Source organism: Schistocerca piceifrons, chromosome 4, assembly GCF_021461385.2.
Source record: "Schistocerca piceifrons isolate TAMUIC-IGC-003096 chromosome 4, iqSchPice1.1, whole genome shotgun sequence".
Taxonomy (NCBI): Eukaryota; Metazoa; Arthropoda; class Insecta; order Orthoptera; family Acrididae; genus Schistocerca; species Schistocerca piceifrons.
The window spans coordinates 497301520-497314750 of record NC_060141.1 but is presented as its reverse complement, the minus strand read 5'-3'; the positions used below and the strand labels follow the sequence as shown (position 1 = coordinate 497314750).

Sequence of the window (13231 nt, the reverse complement as noted above, 5' to 3'; positions counted from 1 at the left end):
CAACAAAATGCCTCCACATCTAGAAATTGAGGCTATAGTTCATCTCAGCTGCTATTATTGTGTTAAACATACATCTAGTCAATTATTCCATATAGTTGGGAAACTCACGTGACACACAGTGCCTGTTCTGAATTGTGAGGCATCTGTTGCTAAGACTAATTGTCTGACAGGCATAAACATTACCAAGCAGAGAGCAGAATTCAAATTTTTCATACCTTCAAGAATGTTGCCTGACAAAATTTTTGGGCACTGAAATTTGACCCTTTTTTCCAAAACTAATTGGTGTGATGTAATATTTGCACAGTATTTAGTATAAATTTGTCACAGTAATTCATCTTACCCAAAAATAACAGGAAATCCTTCAAATATTTGGGTGCAGGGAGGTAGCTAGTCCTTTTATACTGGTTGATGTTGGTTCAAGACAATATTAGCTCAGCACTTAGTAGAGGTATTTGAATACCTGGTTGGAAAACACTACCCATGTTTATTACATGTTGAGCTTATAAAATAACTGCTTAAAATTGATTAGGTGTTGGTCCGAGGTAGAACAATTTACTGTAATATCATTTAGATGCAGGGGTTGGACAAAAATAGGGGAAGACCAAAACCACAATACATTACCATGCCTAATATGGTGTAGGAAACTGATTAATTCAAAGCAGTTTCCAGTAATCTCAAATGGTCCTGTATAGTTTTCAAGGGACTCTTAATACCAGTCTTACTGCAAAATAGGACAAGTTCCAGTAACAATGATGGAGCTGGAGGGCGATCATGCATCCTTATCTCCAAAGCAGACCACAAAGACCAAATAATACTGAGATCTGGTGAGTGCAGTGGTGAGGGACGATGTGACAATTTGTCCTTGTGCTCACAAAACCAGCCCTGGACAAAGCAAGAACTCCAACCGAATTACTTTCTTCCATTGCTCCATAGTGCAGGTTTTATGGCTTCAGCGCCACATTTCCCTTGTATGGGCAACTGTATTACTAATGAGTAGTTTGGGAATTCCAGCTTGCATTGAAATTCCCTGCTTGTGGAGCTCCATTTGTATTGTTTTGGTGCTGACAGGATTCATAAGTGCAGTATTCAGTTCTACAGTGCCTTTTGCACCTATCATCCTCATATTTTTGGTAAAAATCCTTGTCGACGACCATCCGTCATGATCATTCAGCACATACTTTTGTTCACATTGTGACTTAGTGGATAATGTATTTCTGCTCTCCATGTATGTTCTATAAATCTTTGACATGGTGCCTCCCGATACACCAAGCCCTTTGGTTCCCTTGGTTATGGAAGCACCCACGATACGAGCACAAACGATTTGCCCATATTCGAATTCACTTAGCCCCAACATTATGCATTCACAAATACACAGAACAATGTTCCGACCATAACTGACACTTGCACTGTACCGAGGACACTGCACATGTGCTGTTCACGATCAAATACAACATCACAACCTGTAGGCTCAGCAAGCATCTGCATTTATGGTCAAGCATGCATTTCCAGTGATGTTTGATATTTTTGTCCAACACTTGTAATTCACAGCTTTGATCCACCCTGTATAAGCTGTGGTATTTCTGAAGTACTGTAGGAGCACTCACAATGCCAACAGGATATCCATTATGCTGACCTAACACAAAAGGCTTACTGATTGTCATAAAATGCTTTCATTCTGCATGTAAGAGTAATTGCAGATAAGCATCAGCTCAATCTAGAACTTACTGCTTATAATTCTGTCAGTAGCCTGGGCTTCAGCAGTGCTGATGTTGGGAGTAGGATTAAGGCTATCCATGATCTGAAGGCTGACCGATCCATCGTCATTCTTCTGGCGGACAAGGGTTCCACGACCGTGGTACTTGATCGTCGGGAGTATGTGGCTAAGGCACTGCGTCAGCTTTCAGACAACACCACATACAAAGTTTGCCAAGGTAATCCCATTCCCGATGTCCAGGCGGAGCTTCAAGGAATCCTCAGAACCTTAGGCCCCCTGCAAAACCTTTCACCTGACTCCATCAACCTCCTGACCCACCAACACCCCGCACCCCTACCTCCTACCTTCTTCCTAAAATTCACAAACCCAATCATCCCGGCCGCCCCATTGTAGCTGGTTACCAAGCCCCCACAGAACGTATCTCTGCCTACGTAGATCAACACCTTCAACCCGTTACATGCAGTCTCCCATCCTTCATCAAAGACACCAACCACTTTCTCGAACGCTCCCTACCCAATCTGTTACCCCCGCAAACCATCCTTGTAACCATTGATACCACTTCCTTATACACAAATATTCCGCACGTCCAGGGCCTCACTGCGATGGAGCATTTCTTTTCACGCCGATCACCTGCCACCCTACCTAAAACCTCTTTCCTCATTACCTTAGCCAGCTTCATCCTGACCCACAACTTCTTCACTTTTGAAGGCCAGGCATACCAACAATTAAAGGGAACAGCCATGGGTACCAGGATGGCCCCCTCGTACGCCAACCTATTCATGGGTCGCCTAGAGGAAGCCTTCTTGGTTACCCAGGCCTGCCAACCCAAAGTTTGGTACAGATTTATTGATGACATCTTCATGATCCGGTCTCACAGTGAAGAAGAACTCCAGAATTTCCTCTCCAACCTCAACTCCTTTGGTTCCATCAGATTCACCTGGTCCTACTCCAAATCCCACGCCACTTTCCTTGACGTTGATCTCCATCTGTCAAATTTCCAGCTTCACACGTCCGTCCACATCAAACCCACCAACAAGCAACAGTACCTGCATTATGACAGCTGCCACCCATTCCACATCAAACGGTCCCTTCCCTACAGCCTAGGTCTTCGTGGCAAACGAATCTGCTCCAGTCCGGAATCCCTGAACCATTACACCAACAACCTGAAAACAGCTTTCGCATCCCGTAACTACCCTCCCGACCTGGTACAGAAGCAAATAACCAGAGCCACTTCCTCATCCCCTCAAACCCAGAACCTCCCACAGAAGAACCACAAAAGTGCCCCACTTGTGACAGGATACTTTCCGGGACTGGACCAGACTCTGAATGTGGCTCTCCAGCAGGGATACGACTTCCTCAAATCCTGCCCTGAAATGAGATCCATCCTTCATGAAATCCTCCCCACTCCACCAAGAGTGTCTTTCCACCATCCACCAACTTTCGTAACCTGTTAGTTCATCCCTATGAAATCCCCAAACCACCTTCCCTGCCCTCTGGCTCCTATCCTTGTAACCACCCCCGGTGTAAAACCTGTCCCATGCACCCTCCCACCACCACCTACTCCAGTCCTGTAACCCGGAAGGTGTACACGATCAAAGGCAGAGCCACGTGTGAAATCACCCACGTGATTTACTAACCGACCTGCCTACACTGTGATGCATTCTATGTGGGAATGACCAACAACAAACTGTCCATTCGCATGAATGGACACAGGCAGACAGTATTTGTTGGTAATGAGGATCACCCTGTGGCTAAACATGCCTTGGTGCACGGCCAGCACATCTTGGCACAGTGTTACACCGTCCGGGTTATCTGGATACTTCCCACCAACACCAACCTATCCGAACTCCGGAGATGGGAACTTGCTCTTCAATATATCCTCTCTTCCCGTTACCCACCAGGCCTCAATCTCCACTAATTTCAAGTTGCCGCCACTCATACCTCACCTGTCATTCAACAACATCTTTGCCTCTGCACTTCCGCCTCGACTGACATCTCTGCCCAAACTCTTTATCTTTAAATATGTCTGCTTGTGTGTGGATGGATATGTGTGTGTGTGTGTGCGAGTGTATACCCGTCCTTTTTTTCCCCCTAAGGTAAGTCTTTCCGCTCCCGGGATTGGAATGACTCCTTACCCTCTCCCTTAAAACCCACATCCTTTCGTCTTTCCCTCTCCTTCCCTCTTTCCTGATGAGGCAACAGTTTGTTGCGAAAGCTTGAATTTTGTGTGTATGTTTGTGTTTGTTTGTGTGTCTATCGACCTGCCAGCGCTTTCGTTTGGTAAGTCACATCATTTTTGTTTTTAGATATATTTTTCCCACGTTGAATGTTTCCCTCTATTATATTAATACTTCAAAGTTTTGTTTACAACCCTGATTAGATTCAAAGAATTTGTTACTTAAAGCAAACAAATCAGTAGATAGAACACTATTCAGTTTGATGTTAACTGAATCTTGTATTTGAAAACTATAACCAGTAAATGTGTCTTGACCAGAAAGTTATACTCCTAAAAGCAGTACAAAAAAAATTATTGGTTATGAACATGTTTGTTGGAAATGTTGATTGTTACTCAGCCTTTTAAAGCTATAGGCTGATTTCTTATATGTTACCACTCAACATTTCCAAAGCCAATAAGCCAGTCTGCCATGCCATCATGTTTCATTGTTAATCACCTTGAAAATCCATGGCCCCCTCCGAGTTGATGACTAATGAGAAAATCAGTCTGAGTCCACTTTAAGTATTGGCTGATCAATCTGGTATGATGGTGTGCGATGGGTTGCAATGCCCCACGTGAATGTCTTTGACTGACGGCAGCCACATGTCAGTGCCCTACAAGCACATGGCTCACCCACAGGTTCGGCATGACGTGCAATGTGTGAGACAGCATGAATACATTTAGCAAACATTGTTGGTGGAAGTTGCAGAATATGACTGAGGCTTCCTCGCCAGATAACACAAGTGACTGACCACTTTGCTGCAGCCATGTGGATGTCACACACATGTAGTCACTTGCACATAGGCTGCAAACTTTGTACCTGAGTATGATGAATACAGATTAGAAGTTATTATTTTTTATTCATGAACAACACACAAAAATATTTATTCTAAATATTATTCATTTAAACGAATAAAAATATTTATTTGTCATCTGTGAATAATAAATGTTACAAATAATAGATAAATATGAAATCCAGTGACATTTATTGCTCCAATTCTTTATCATTTATTAAACAAATGTACTTTTTGTTGCTTTTAAATTAGTTTTCAAGAAAACTTTTTTTGCTCGAAATATCTCATCAGAAAGTTTATTTAATTTGTTACGCTTTCCCATTGCAACACATTAAAGAAGATATGTTCTACACAGCTAAAGAGCATACCGACACATATCATCTTCTGAAATCATCTTGATTTTAGGATAATGATGCAAGATTTTCTCTTCTACAAAAATTTAGAATTCATCAATTCTGCTGTAGTTTTTTTGGAAATAATTCTTCGTTACACCACATTACCTTAAACTTTCAAATCATGTTCAAAATAAAATCTTCTTTTTACAACATAACAAGATTTAAAACTGGGGATCCGATTTCTTCAACTTTTCTGTGGCTACCATATGTCTGTAGTATGTTGTAAGCCTCCTTAGGTAATGGACAGCAACACAGGTGAACACTTTTTTTAAATTTTTTATTGTGGGTAAGACAGTGCTGCAGTAAATGCAGTTTGTGTATAAAAGCAGAAAACCTCTTCAAATTGCCCCTTGACACTTTCTCGATAAAAAAAAGTTGACAGTGTGATGTAATATTATGAACTCTTTTGTGTACTCAAACCCAGTGTGTCTTACGGAATTTTGCAATCTCAAATCACTCTGTAACTGCACGCACACGCACACACACACACACACACACATCACATCTCCAAACTATTCCATCTCCTAATGGATAGATTATTGTGAGTTAATCCTAGAACATTTTTGAATGACTTTAAATGATCAGCAGCTTTCCATAAACGTTTTACGAGACTTTAGTTTAAAAGTCACCATGTTTGTCGTTAGCTACCACCGAATTCTTGCTCAATTCACTCATTTTGTAACCCTATAAACACATGCAAACTGCATAACTATATCAAGGAGACATCCATATCCATTAGTGCTAGCAATTTAAGGAAGGTCTTAAAGATGAAGAGTGCCGCATTCTCATCATTGGCTAATTACGTAGAGTACTTCTGCCTGTTTTCAGGGGGAAGGTGAGAAGTACTGGCAGATGCAAGGACATTTGAATGGGAGCCACGTCGGAAGTGTAAATGCTAAGACTGTCCGCCTATAAGTATTCTTATGATTCATTTATTACACCGTAAATTGAGTAAAGTTGCAGCCAGAGATCGCCTTGGACACTGCAGTGCTTTTTTTTCAAATAATTCTCACTTCTCCCTCATCACTATACCTCTCATTTCTGTTCTCATTGTGGTCATTAAAGTTAATATTATCAACTGTAATGAGTCCTATTAGTTCATTTGCTCAATTGACTTGAGAGTTCTTACAGCATAGCTGGATTGAAATTTTTTGTTAATTGTAGACAATTACAATCAGTTTTCATGTCCATCAACATAAATCTGTATTATTTGCTCTGTCCAAAATACGTCTGTGTCAATGCAGTTTTAGCTGGAGACAATGCAAGCATTATTTCATCAGCTTTTATTCACACAAATTTAGGCCTTCACAGCTAACTCAATGACCTTCAACAACATTCAGTGTTCCATCACTACTTTACATTTAGTTATACATCGTACTCTGTAAGTGTGGTAATACTTAATGAATCTCAGCTATACAGCATTCACTTTCTCCATGGAAATCAATAGCTAAAGAGAAATTATAATCATAAATCTTGCCAATGCTTGCTGGTCCCATTAGTGGCACTACTTTGAGACAAAATTGTGTAGAGTTCATTTCCCAGCAGTCAGTGAGTAAGTGCTGATGATACCGAGTGTGGAAACAGCCAGTTGCATGCTTCTGCGTGCCAAGTGAGTGATGGGCAGTGAGCACTACTCATGCAGATTCACCAAGCACATGCAGTGCTCTACCACATACACGTTTGTTAGACATAAAACAAATATTATTATACCGTTGGCAATTCCACTGGTAACCATTGCAAAAATTTGTTTTTCATACAATTTAGAAACTAGAATTATGATAATTGCCATTATTATGACTACTACTATTAGAATTTCTATTGTCACATCACATTTTTTATTGAGGTGATATTTGAGTATTAATTTCTTAATCAGTTTATAGGCACCATTGTCTGTTAGTAAAGCAGGATTTATATGACTGGTTTACTATCTTCTAACACTAGCTGTAACTTAATGTAGCAGCTACTACATGCATCTGCATCTTGAAATGAGTGGACAACATGTTACATAACACAGTGATGGACAATTTGTAAGTTTTTAAGAGTGGTTTTAATTTGTGAACCAGTTGATGTTGTCACTACTAGCAGGGAATAAAAATATTGTCTGAACCCAAGTATCATAGATATTAGTACTGTGGCAAAACAACTGGAACTGTTGGAATTTATACTCAAAAATTTCCTTGAATCATCAAATGTCAAAAATGTAGATGCTGCCAGTGCTGCTGTAGCTACCAACAGTAGTAAGGTTGCTTCTATGCACTCCAGCAGCCCACTGCTGTTTCTGTAGTATCTCAGACTGTTGAAGTTGATCTTTTTGTTACATCAGCTGTAGTTGCCACAATAAAAAAAAGAAAAACCTTCAGTATCTTCACCTGAAACTAAACTTGCCATATCACCACTGCAAACTACGCTGCATATGTCCTGACTGACATCCTCTTTGCAATATGAAATTCTGCAAGATGCTCAAGATTAAATTATCTTTCAAATTGTCCTTGTTCACTTGTATTTTTTATAAGCATATACCTGATGGTTATGAATAAAGTGCAGCTACTCATAGAGGTCCATTGTGGGCTGTAAAAAAAAAAAAAGAAAAGAAGAAGAAGAGGCTCAAATTTTGGCTGCCAGGTGCAAACCCAGCACTGTACAGCATCTCATCAATGTCTCTAGTGCTCGTGTTGAACAAACTGTGTGTGGCAGTTAATAATAAAATCAATATTATGACAGTCTCACTTGTTGGACCTTTTCTGCCCACATCCCATTCCTAATCTATTACACATGGAAACATTTCTTGCATTCACAGTGTCAGATTTGGACCGGATGGTGAGAATTGAAACTAATTTTTTCCAGCATAAATTGGTTCTACATTAACGCATTAGGGTAATTACACCCCACACCAGGCCCCTGTGAGTGGCTGTACTTTCATTATAACCATCCCGAATTTTTTGATATGGTAGTTTTACTGAAAATGAGTCTGCTGCTCATTCAATGCTGTAACAGTCAAAATATTTTACCATTTATCTCCAAATTCTGGGCTATCAGTGTCTTTCTCACTTTAAATCAGAGACTTTTTCTTAATCTATAGAATTTTGTATCCCTAACCACTAAAGTGACTGTGGTAATGAAAGCTGTCACAGAATGTATAAAAAATTTTAGAATAAAGGAAACAACTCACCAAGCAGAAGTAACTTAAACTGTATCAAAGTTATCAATATCTGAACTGAATATGGCAGCAATCCACATAAGCACCTCACCTATTTGTACATAATGAAGCTTTTCTACTGTGTAGCTCCTATGACAACACCAGCATATATTGTGGTCCCCAGTCTCTTCATTTCTAAATAACTACTGCAACTTGCTTACTGCATTCATCCCTTTGTCTCCCTCTATCTCTCCTCCCCCCCCCCCCCCCCCTCGCTACTCAACTACTACTTTCCTTTCATGTCCTATGAATCGTAACTGCAGTATGATTTCTGTTCAAGCTATATACGGCCTTTTACTTCCTGTATTTTATGCCTGCTGCCTTCAGAATTTCATTGAGCTTATTCTAGTCAGAACTGTTAAAAGCTTTCTCTAAATCTACAAACATTATAAACATAGGATTGCCTTTCATTATTCTATCTTCTAGAATAAGTCATAGGGTCAGTATTACCTTGCATGTTCCTACATTCCTCTGGAACATTAATTGATCTTCCCCATGGTTGAAGACTTCTACCAGTTTTTCCATTCTTCTGTAAGTATTTCATCTTAATATTTTCCAACTGTGACTTATTGAAGTGATAGCTTAATAATATTCACAATCAACACCCTTGGAACTGGAATTTTATTACTTTCTTCATGAAGTCTGAAGGTATTTTACCTGTGTCTCATATCTTGCATATGAGGTGGAATAGTTTTTTATGGCTGGCTCTCCCAGGGATATTGATAATTCTGAGGGAGTGTCATCTACTCAAGTTGTAAACGTCACAGTTATTGTCACAAGGGTGTATATTACTACTGTCAGTATGCCAAGAACAACAGCGATCTGCAACTTTTGCATTGCAAGCACCTAAAGTAATGGTAAAGTATGGCTACTAAAATGTCTTGTCTTATCTTTATCTAAAAGAATGAAGTATATAAGGAGTTCTGTGCATCCTGTACAGATACTCCATTGTGAATGTACTACCAGTTATCGCCTAGTTTATGACTCTTCAATGGCAGAAGAACTGCACTTGAGGCCAAGGTAGTATGTTCATCATACTTCAACAAAATTGAAATCTCAGTGAGGACAAGTATTGTAATCATCATGGTGTGGCTGACAGGATGGTAGTGAATGATTACTAGTCACTAGATCATGACTCAGTAAGTTGGAAACAGTTTTTGAAACATATGCATAAAATGCAGTTGACACTAATGTGGATGTTTAATTAATTGCACTCAGCAGTACCCCACATCATTCTTATGAAATAAGATGAAAATAAAGCTCCACATTGTACATTAGCAACATCGAGATGTTTAACAAGGCTTACATATGTATCAGGTAAATTGTTATATTTTGCTTGAAGTTCATGAAAACCATTTTTGATGTTAAGACCCAGCTTTTCAATGGTTTCATGAAAACTGGAATTGGTTAGACAATATTTTGTTTACAAATAAATTCAACTGAAACAAAATATATGCAATTAAATATTATTCTTGTGACCTGCAAACATTTGTTGTATCTAATGAATGTGATTGTAACAGTACTTGGTGAACAGATCAGGAAGGTATGAATATGAACAACAAATATAAAGTCTCAAATGTAGTACTGGGAATATAAAGAGAAAGATATGGAAGAACAACATGAAACACGTTAAGCTCTATATCCTGTTCATAATGTATAAAAACTGAAAACAAATGAGGCCAAACAAGAACTGGAGTTATCATAAATAGAATACGAAGAAGCTTCAGAGTATGGGCACAAATTGGAAACATGAAACATAAAAATGAATGTTGACACTATTTGAGACAGAAGATGAGCATCTGCTCATAATTAGCTAAAACAGCAGCAACTGTAGTACAGCTGATGGTCATACAAATAATAAAGAAGACATAACACACTTGTTTTTAGAAACTGGTGATTGGTGTCACTACAATACTCTTCCTATGCACACTCCTAATGCAACTTACTAATCCTGTAACTGACAAAACCTATTTCAGCAAAGACAAATGGGCCACGTTATATACTAACTGGCATTATGGTCTGCTATTTGTGTCTGGGGACTCTCCACATAAGAATTTACGCTACATTACCTTACTGTAATTGGCCCTAAAGTTGACTATTTCATTTTTAATGACTTTTTGCCACCCTCCTCCTGCTCCACTTTTTCAAAATTTGACTCTCTTAAATGATACATTCTTAGAACTTCAGTTTTTCAAATCTAATACATTGCCAATGTTTTATTTTTTATATCTCTTTGATTCTACTGTCATGTCTCTCCCTTGATCAAGTGTCCCAAACGATTTTGTGCCTGCATGGTCTCATTTCCTCCAGTCCATCTTTCTTTTTTGTTGGGGAGAAGAACCATTGTTTTAAACAGAAGCATCTGTATTAGTTTTAATTGTATGTGTCTACATCTGCTGCCACTTAATAAGCAGAAGTTTTTTCTCTAATTGTTTGCATTGTTATTTATTGCCATGCCATTTTAGTGTAAATATACTGAAACATCCTGCCTTTCACCTGAAGAGATGTAGGGAAGTCACAAAAATCTAAGTCAGGATGGCTACGAGGACTTTCTGACTTCCCAAATGTGAATCCATTGTTATAATGTATTTCTTGATTTGCTTCACATCTCTGACATTTCTCCATCATGCTGCAAATTATAGAGAGAGAGAAGAAATGAGTGGTAAATAAAGTGACTTCTAACTGTAAAATATATGTGCATTTTATACTCACAATAAGTTAAAGCAGTGACTACTGTGTTAACTCTCAAAATATGCAAAATAAAGTCACATTATAAATGTTGTACTAGCATGTAGACTTCATTCATTATCGTCACCTACTTCCAAATTTGTATTTAAATGTCGGGTTCCTTCTTTCATCATATAACGCTTTGTGGGGAACTATCATTTTTATTTGAATTATTCTCCACATTGACAATAATTCCAGTTACTAACATAATAATTTTTGTTAGTTCTGTTTGTAATTAATTGATACTGGTATTGCAGGTACCAGGCAGAGGATAGAGATCTTGAAGCACAAATGCTTGCTAAAGGGCTTCGGCTGACACCTTTGAGAAAAGAGTCACATGTATGACTCTCCCAGCATAAGACTATGTTTTGATCAAATGCATCCAGTAATGCTCTGCAGAGCCAAAACCGCATGTAGAGATTATTTGTTTGCATGTGAGCAACATTCTTGCATTTCATTTAAATGTTATGACCAAAGTTTTCTTATTGATACTTGGTTTAAATTAATGATGAAATGGCTGAAACTATTTGTTGCCACCTTCATGTATTTTATTATTGTAAATATGTCCATAAAAAGTATTTATTTTAGTTGGAGTTCATTTCAGTTAAGTTGTGAATGGAAAGTATTTGTCACTATTGATTTTGAGTAATGTACTGGAGTCCCACTATCTTATCTGTAGTAAAATAAAAAAATAGAACCAGAGCAGTGAATTCTGACTGACACATTGTGATATTTGAAGTAAGATTTATAATGACTAACTACGAGCTTTAAATTGCAGCTATTCTTGACAAACATTGTTGGTAGCTTTAAATTATTTTTAATTATTGTGCTCTGTCCATCACATCTTTAGTGTTTGTAAATGGATACATATAAAATATATTTTCTATAATTGCAAGTTATATTTTTATCTTCAGTTTTGTGAATAGGCGAGCTCAATACATACCGTAATTTTAATTTATACAAAGGTCTAATAGCAAAATGCTTGAGCTACAACAGGAAATATTTCCTTTGGAGTATTTTTAATAGAATTTGACGTATGTATTTTTTAAAACATTTTGTGTATGTATGGTCATGAATGGAACTGCCACTTCACTTTTCTGAAGTAACCAAGCAAGAGATTACATGTGAATGTATCATATGTCTGAATTGTTTAGATTTTTTATTTGTCACATTGAGCAAATACAGTTTATAAAGCAATGTCAATTCATTTGGAATAAGGTGTAAAAATTACTAAAAAGACATTTTTGATGCAGAGCCTAATGTTGTATTTATATGTAAATAAAAGATATTGTTTGTATTTCGTAAGTGCAATTTGATACATATGTAACAAATAAAAATGTTGGTTAGATAGAAATACTCTTTGTATACATTTTTCAAATTATTAAAAACTTTTAACAAAGACTGGTTCATTTATGTTAGCTTTTTGTTAAGTCTGTTCAGAAGGATCATCCTAAGATGGAAGGATCATCCTAAGATGGAACAAGTAGTTGAGTGCAAGGAAAGGTTAGGGGATTCCTGAGAGAAGCACAGAAAGAAAGAAAAAAGATGGGAATGTCTGGGGAAGAAACCAAAGACAGAGAAATAGTTAAAGTTTTCATGGTGAGTAGTGTTCTTTAAGAAAAGTTTACGAGAGAAACTACATAGCAACCATCTGGCCATTATAAATGGTCACCAATCCAAAATGCAGCATTTGAGACTCATATTCACAAAATACAGCTACAGCAAGGGAGAAATTGTGAATTAATCAGATGCTGCAAATGACAGATGCTTCACAAATCGGTGGAAGAGGCCAAGCCAGCAGCAGAGATTTGGACTAAAACCAATGTTTCACCCCTTCTCTGAGATCCAAGATAGGCTACATACCATTAAAGATAGTGTAAGTCTTAGTGTGATGCGTATAATATCCCCTGCAAATGTAGCAGCACCTGCATACAACAAATGATTTGCCCTGGAACTGAGCACTGACCAACAACAGCTTATTACTCAATGCTTAATCTCTGTGGTATCATTAATTTAATTTTTACCAAAATTAAGGACAATATGGGGGTCACTCCCTTGAGAACATTATTACATTTCACATACTCTTTATTTCCTTAGCAGAATAGTTAAAACTGTACTACAAAACTTCATTTTTTTTTTCAACCATTTCGGTTGGAATTTTACTGTAGTTTTTGTATGGGCTGTGTTCAG

At 38.0% G+C, this 13231-nt stretch overlaps 1 protein-coding gene across 3 annotated transcripts in view; it reads left to right on the top strand.

The window, feature by feature from the left end:
- The window catches only part of LOC124796266 (F-actin-monooxygenase Mical), a 554406-nt gene extending 542043 nt beyond the window's left edge, over positions 1-12363 (top strand). For all 3 annotated transcript variants that reach the window (XM_047260379.1, XM_047260378.1, XM_047260377.1), the window contains one exon: positions 11299-12363. In XM_047260379.1, the coding sequence (XP_047116335.1) occupies positions 11299-11386 (88 nt within the window). In that variant the 3' untranslated portion in view covers positions 11387-12363. The remainder of the gene's footprint in view (positions 1-11298) is intronic.
- Positions 12364-13231: the final 868 nt, after the last annotated feature.